Genomic DNA, 7,500 nt, shown 5'->3' with positions numbered 1-7,500 from the left:
CTGGAATGGGTATTTTATGATCAGAGCATTGTGGCAAAACGTATGATGTGTGATATCGTTACCATGGTGATGCCATGGTAACAGGGCAGCCTGACGACGTCCTGGTGCCGGCCTGACGTGGTAGCCTTTTATTAAAATCTCACCAGAGCGGGTTTAACAAAGCCTTCATGTCACCTTGTGTCGCCGCGCCGCCTTCCTCCTGCTCAAACCTCAGTCTGGTGTTTCTCGTGATGACTTTCATCTCACAACCTCATCACGCGGAGGAAGTGATGAGGTTGTGAGATGAAAGTCATCACGAGAAACACCAGACTGAGGTTTGAGCAGGAGGAAGGCGGCGCGGCCATCCCATAGGATTGAAGATGAGAATCACACCATAACTTCTGCATGTTCTGTTTGTGAAGATTTCACAACTTGGTTCCCGTAATAGTCAGATATGTGTTTATTTATCTGACTATTTCTGTTTTGAATTTTGTATACATTTAACAATTTTAATAAATAATAATTCAATTGAATTCATATATTATTTTTAAATGTTTTTTTATTTTTACCTCACTTTTTATGCTATTTTATTATTACTTTTATTCTCCAATTTTTTGGACTGTTACGTTTTTTTTAACGCTAATCGTCAGTGAAACGCACCAGACCTCACCAGAACAAATGCCCAGTCCGTTTAAATGTACCCGGTGGATTAAAACTGATCCTGGTTCTGATTGCGATTCCGATTCCACAAACGCCACTGACCGAGCTTGAGCAGCCATCCCTCCCGGTCCGGGTTGAAGAAGGTGTGCGTCAGGTCGTTGCCATCGTCCTCCGGGATCTTAAAGGGCTCGCTCTTGATGCTCTCGTACAGATTCTGGAAGAGAGCGCGCGCGCACACACACACACACACACACACACACACACACACACACACACACACACACACACACACACACACGGCAACTCAATATTCACCTTCAAAACATGAAAGCGACCCTTTCCTTGAACGTGGAAGTCGAGGTGTGTTGAGCCATGAAGACACTTGGATGAGGGCGGTGGGGCAGGCGGGCGGGGCGGCGGTGGGGCAGGCGGGGCGGTGGCTTTGGGGGGGTAAAGGGTGTAGTGGTGTGACAGTGAGCGAGCGTTTAGCGGAGCGGTCGGTGTCATGATCGCCGCCTTCTTCTACTTTCCCCTCCCTCTCCTTACCTGTCCCATTAGCCAAACTCTATTCACCTGCGCACACAGCTGTTCCAGATCTGCAATCTAACCCCTGTATATGCCTCTCTCACCAGTCACCCACTGCCAGATTGTCTTCGATGCTTGCACCAGACTCTCCAGCCTTCTCCAGACTGATTCCCCGCTACCGACTCTACCTTGCTCCGACCACGTATCCTGCCTGCCACTCCGCCTGTCTTCTGTCTGCACTCTTCGTTATCGAACCTGCCTGTCCCCGACGACGTATCATGCCTGCCCCCCCGCCTGTCTTCCGTCCGCTCTACAAATAAAAGACATTACCAAATATCCCTGCCTGTCTTTGTGCTGCAATTGGGTCCTAACCACACCCGTTACACTCGGAGGGAACAGGACTGTTCGAACGCGCCAGGCGGAGCCCAGGGCGTCTGGGCTCAAGGCATTGTGGGTAAAGCGTGGTTCAGGGCTTCAAGTGATGCTGTTTCGTTCCAAAGGTGGGAACACGTTACACTAACTCTGTAGACACTTCATTCAGCTCATAACACATTGTCTATAGATAGATGTTGTATCCTGTTGATAGCCTTTTTGATTATTGGACATATACTGTATATGTCAATAATATACAGTATTATCAATACCAATAATATATTATTATCATAGCATTGTACTGATAATACTTTTCAGATTTTGTTTTCTGGATATTGCTTTTGGATAATTGTTATAAATTATATATATACACATACTGTATATACATACATACATACACACAGACACATATTTAACAAATAAATCTTAATATTATAAAATCTTATAATAAAAAATAAAAATCTATACTACTATATTTACGACTACATACTATATACACTAGACTATATAATCTATATGACTATATTTCCTTGGATTTCCTTCTTACTTTCTTCTTTTTTATATATTCTTTGGAGCCTGAAAATGAATATTTCACTGCATGTTGTATTGTACAAATAAAATTGCACATGTGACAAATACAACTTTGAATCTTGAATCTCTCCCGTAAGTCAATCTGGCGTTGTCAGTCATTTTGTGTGTTTATATATACAGCTGGACACACACACACACACACACACACACACACACACACACACACACACACACACACACACACACACACACACACACACACACACACACACACACACACACACACACACAGGCCCGTTCCGCCACCCACCCGCAGCAGCTCTTCCGGAAGGTCTCCGCCCTCGTTGATGCCTCTGTTCATGGAGATGAAGCGCTCCACGGGAGGCTTGTCTCTGACGTTGGGGTTGTGGAGGCTGGTGTTCAGCATAATGATGGCGAACGACAGCACGTAGCAGGTGTCTGGGGGAAAGAAGAAAGAAAAGGACACAAAGCAGAGTGAAGCGCATCCATCCAACTGCTTTGCTTCTCCTCCAGGAGGTGTGTGACCCCGGAATGGACCACACACCTCCACCCAGGGGGAATTGACAGTCTCCAACGATCCAAACCTGCGTGACTTCCAGAGCAGCTGGAAGGGGGAACGTTCCTCACGGCACTGACCACTACACCCCACTGGGTTAAAGATGATTAAACTTGATTGGAGCTGATTAAATGTCTTGTTTTTTCCTTGTGGTTTGATCCCAGTTCACTCCTTCTAATCGCTGTCTCGGTTGCTGATATTCAGTCTTTGACGAGAGCTAAGATCTGGGGGCGTGGTTGCCTTGATTGACGGGTCCTTCATTGGTGTTTCGGTGTTTTTTTTTTCCCTACGATCTGTGGTCACGGTCACCTTCTTCTTCCATCTCTTTGTGAATGCATTTCACGCTGAGTAAATTGAAACAATGCCAACGTCTTTTTCTTCCTTTTGAGGCACTGCCTGGTTTAGGGTGTCGGTTAAGAGAGGGGTTCGGGTGAGGCCTGGTGACTGTTGAGACAATGCTGAGATATTAATCAAGTAAGTGGCCAGCGCTGTAGGTCACACGTTATTGCATCCGCAAACACACACACACACGCACACACAAACACACACACACACACACACACACACACACTCATAAAGCAGCCGCACCCAAGCCTGTGGCAGTGCCAGTGTGTCTCCTGGATACACACACACACCCACGCAGTCGGGGATGCCATTCATAATTCAGATTACAAGATGTTTTGATGTCGCCCCACCCAGAATGCACCCAAACCATTTACACCCACAAAGTGACGCCAAACACAACAACAACGACAACAACAACAACAACGACGCAGCGGGCGCCACCACCACCCGCCGGGGAGTGAGTCACAAACACTTATTCTTCAGGCGACCAGGACACCCGGGCCGTCTGCCGCACCACATAAATATTGATGGCCTGTTCTGCCACTATCTTCCCGGACAGCCTTTCCCCCGGTCACAGCGGGGGTGGCGGGCGCCGCGTCGCCGTCCGGCGCGGCTCCAGCGACGGCCGCTGACCGCTGATCAATCTTATCGTCGCAATTGGAGACACTTTTAGTGATTACACAGCAAAGCTGCCAAGTCCGGCGAGACGCGGAGAAGCGATTGGATGCACTCAGTCTAACGATGGATGGCCGGGAGACAGAAGTGCTGAAGTCATTCTGTTAAAGTTTGCTGCATTAAAAGGCATTTTTTGGGGGGGGATTTTTATTTTATTTTTTTAAGAAGGTGCAACTGTAAGCATATTCGTTTGGTTCAGGTGCTTTGTATTTCCAGGGTACGGTGGGTATTTTAGAAGTGAACTGCAGCCATAGCTATGTACTTATGTAATTTGCTGCAACACATTAATAAGCTGTAAAAAATAAATTACTGCTGAGTGTTTAGCTGGAACTCGGTGAGGACTTTCCACATTCCAAAGATTTATGCAGCCGACACCAGCTCTAATGGCTGAGGACGGGGAGCCCGCTGCACTGAGTCTGGATCATCTGGCTGGGCAACGCTCTTTATGACTACTGTCTGCTGCTTGAGGATCCAGGACCGGCTCCTTTCTGTGTGTGTGTGTGCGTGTTAGTGCGTGTGTGCGTGCGGGCAGTACCTGTGGACTGGAAGACACCAGGATTGCATTGGCAGTACCTGGAGGCGAAGGCCTCCATCATGCGATCAATCTTCTGGGCTTCACCAGGAAGTCTGAAGCTCCACAGGAATTGCCTGAAACCGCGGGGGGGGGCGAGGGCGAGAGAGAGAGAGAGAGATTTATTGTGTGAAACTATACACTATGTGTATTTATGGCAAATAACAAAACCCGTATCACAACTTTGCAATATTTCACACTTTTATTAAAAAAGGAGAGGGAGGAGATATCTCTGTCTCTTTTCAATATTCAGCAGCCATAAAAACATAAGAAATCGGAGGTTTGAGGCATGATGAAAATTTAACAGACTAAAATTGACAATACAGCACAAAAAAGCACACACACACACACACACACGCGCACACACAGGCACACACACACGCACGCACACACGCACGCACACACGCACACACACACACACACACACACACACAGCTCACCTTAAGGCTTGTACAAGATTGAGGTCGGCAAACTCGTGAAGCTCCACGAATGCCTGAAGGACCTTGATGTTGAAGTCATCCCTGGGGGAGAGGAGGGACACATGTCAGCTCCATTTACACAACATCCAGCTTTACACCTGCACCTTTCTGGGGGATCGGAAACGCCGCCGGGCTGCGCGTGTTTGACCGGAGCGCTGGGTTGTTGCTGAACTGATCTGCTGTGTTTATATGCGCCGCGTGCCCGGCGTGGAGGTGTGCAGGGCGCTGACGGAGGGACCAGTTTGGGTTCAGTTCCCTACAGAGTAGAGGTGGAGTAGAGAAGGTAGGGAAGTACAGAGGAGGGGGAGGTAGTGTAGAAGGAGAGTGGATGTAGAATTGAGGGAGAGTAGAGGTGGAGTTCACGAAGAGTAGAAAAGAGGCAGAGTAACGGCAGGTAGAGTAGAGTGGAGGTAGATGTAGGGTTGAGGGAGGTGGAGTAGAGGGAGGTAGGGTGGAAGGAGGTATATGTAGAGTAGAGGGAGGTAGAGCGGGGGAGGTAGAGTAGATGTAGAGTAGAGGGAGGTAAAGTAGAGGAAGAGGTAGATCTAGAGTAGAGATACAGTAGATGTAGAGTAGACAGAGGCAGAGTGGAGGAAGGTAGAGTAGTGGTCGAGTAGAGTAGAGGGAGGTAGAGCAGTTGTAGAGAGGTAGAGTAAGTAGAAGTGGAGTTGAGGTGGGATAGAGTAGAGGTATAATAGAATAGAGGCAGGTAGAGAAGAGGCACTATAGAGGCACAGTGGTGGTAGACTGGTAGAGGAGAGGTAGAGTAGAGGTAGAGTAGTGGTAGAGATGAGGTAGAGTAGACCCCCTTGTCCCTCTCTTCTTCCCTCTGCAGTAAATAAACCATTTTTTCCGGGTCGGGGATTCGAAGTTCGTCTGTGACATCATGGTGGATTCTCTGATCACCTCCCTCGGTCACCATCATAACATCGAGGTAGCAGCACCTCCGTCCCTGCCTCCTCTTCAGTACAGGTACACAGTATGGAGGGATGGGTCCCTTTACGCCCAGCTCTGACAGAGGGATGGAGAGGAAAGTCGGAGGAGGAGGAGGAGGAGGGAGGCTCACCGCTCTCCCAGGTAATCCCCGATGACTGTTTTGTTGAGGCCCTCGCCTTTGTAGAGGAACTGCGCGATGTCCTCGGGCGTGTGCTGGAGAAGGTCGTTCTCCAGGAGGAACTGGATGCCCTGCAGCAGGGAAACAGGCGGCGAGTCGGGCATGTGCGGCCACGCCCGGCTCGGGGATATCAAACCGGATCCTCCTCGGAGACGCCGAGTGAGACGCCGCGTACAAAATTACAAAGCCATCCCTACAGGAGGCACTGAGATAAAACAGGAAGCGTCCCAGGCTGACTGACGGGGTTGTTTTTTGTTTTTTTTACAATATAACAACGCCAAATCCAATAAAAATTTGCCGCTTAATAATAAAACAGCCCCCGTGTAATTCAATCCGACCTTTCCTTATTGAATTTGACGGGCAGGACCGTGAGGCGGGGCAGGAGACTAACCTTTTTGGGGTCCATGTTGAATTTCTTTCTCCCCATGGCGATCTGCTTGTTCCTCTGTGTCGTCTTGCTGTAAGTGAACAACACAGATGTATTGATTATGTTTGTTCTGTTTGTAACACGAGGGGCGTGGCACTGGCGGGGAGACCGGGAAACACCCGGTGCAGCTCAGTCAGGCGTCGGTGAGACGCCTCTGTGTCGAAGGGAAAAAACCTTATTTTCGATCGTTTGCAGTCGACCCGAGCGATTTGAATTGATCCGGTGTTGAGAGAAAAGCTGCAGCCGATCACCGGGGTCGACGCCCGGCGATCGTAAACATACAGGTTTCTTCCTTTAACACTGAAGGTTTGGGTTAAACAATAACAGAGTTTTCCGTTCCCCTCCAGAGTCACTTTGCATTCCACTTCCAGAGTCATTTGCATGCGCCTCACAGGGAAATATCCACCTCTGTGTGTGTGTGTGTGTGTGTGTGTGTGTGTGTGTGTGTGCTTGTTCTCTCTCCACACTTCCTGTGCGCCCAAAAATAACCCCTGCACCTCAGACACAATAAACCCGGGACACACTCAGCCTCATCGACCAATCAGCAGAGGACAGTTGGCAAATGTTTAGTCAATGGACGGTTTCCGTTTCGCTCCGCAAACAAGAAGGGACTCATCACACACACACACACACACACACACACACACACACACACACACACACACACACACACACACACACACACACACACACACACACACACACACACACACACACACACACACACACACACACACACACACACACACACACACGAATGTGAAGCTGGAGGGTGAACCTCGTGCATGATTAAACAGATCTGGCAGGGGGGGGGGGGGGGCAGAGGAGAGAGAGGGGGGTGGTGGGGGGCAGGTGAGGGGCAGGTGGGGGCAGAGGTATAATAAGCTGCTGATGGACGACAGGAACTCACCTCTCCCCCACGCAGGTCAGCTGCTCGATCTCGGTCATCACTTCCGCGATCTCGAACTTTAGCCGCTGCAAGGGGTGAGGAGGGGAGAGGGGAGAGGGGAGAGGGGCCGGGGTGTGGCCCTCGGGTCAGGTCTTGTTTTTTTTTTTGTTTGTTTTTTGTCCAGTTCGCCACGAGCCGCGCCTGGCTCACGCCGCGACACCGATGGAAGGACGGAAGCCGTCGATCCCCCGGCCCCTAAGCCGCTTATTTGCTCCCTTTCTTACCTCGATATCATCCAGGAGCTCCTTTTTCCTGCGCCGTATGTTGGAGAGCTCATCCCTCTCCTCCGAAGACAG

The 7,500-nt window shown here is 49.5% G+C and overlaps 1 protein-coding gene across 1 annotated transcript in view; it reads right to left on the bottom strand.

Moving 5' to 3' along the window:
* cyth3b (cytohesin 3b) overlaps positions 1-7,494 on the bottom strand; it is a 14,909-nt gene extending 7,415 nt beyond the window's left edge. The window contains exons 1-8 of the mRNA XM_080009600.1: positions 7,429-7,494; positions 7,166-7,230; positions 6,220-6,286; positions 5,781-5,899; positions 4,676-4,756; positions 4,200-4,312; positions 2,378-2,526; positions 742-853 (exon numbers count right to left, since the gene is read on the bottom strand). Coding sequence (XP_079865726.1) covers positions 742-853; positions 2,378-2,526; positions 4,200-4,312; positions 4,676-4,756; positions 5,781-5,899; positions 6,220-6,286; positions 7,166-7,203 — 679 coding nt within the window. The 5' untranslated portion in view covers positions 7,204-7,230; positions 7,429-7,494. The remainder of the gene's footprint in view (positions 1-741; positions 854-2,377; positions 2,527-4,199; positions 4,313-4,675; positions 4,757-5,780; positions 5,900-6,219; positions 6,287-7,165; positions 7,231-7,428) is intronic.
* Positions 7,495-7,500: the final 6 nt, after the last annotated feature.

This window comes from Zeus faber (genome assembly GCF_960531495.2).
Source record: "Zeus faber genome assembly, chromosome: 11".
NCBI classification, from domain to species: Eukaryota; Metazoa; Chordata; class Actinopteri; order Zeiformes; family Zeidae; genus Zeus; species Zeus faber.
The sequence above is the reverse complement of the archived record's forward strand: the minus strand, read 5'-3'. Positions and strand labels throughout refer to the sequence as shown.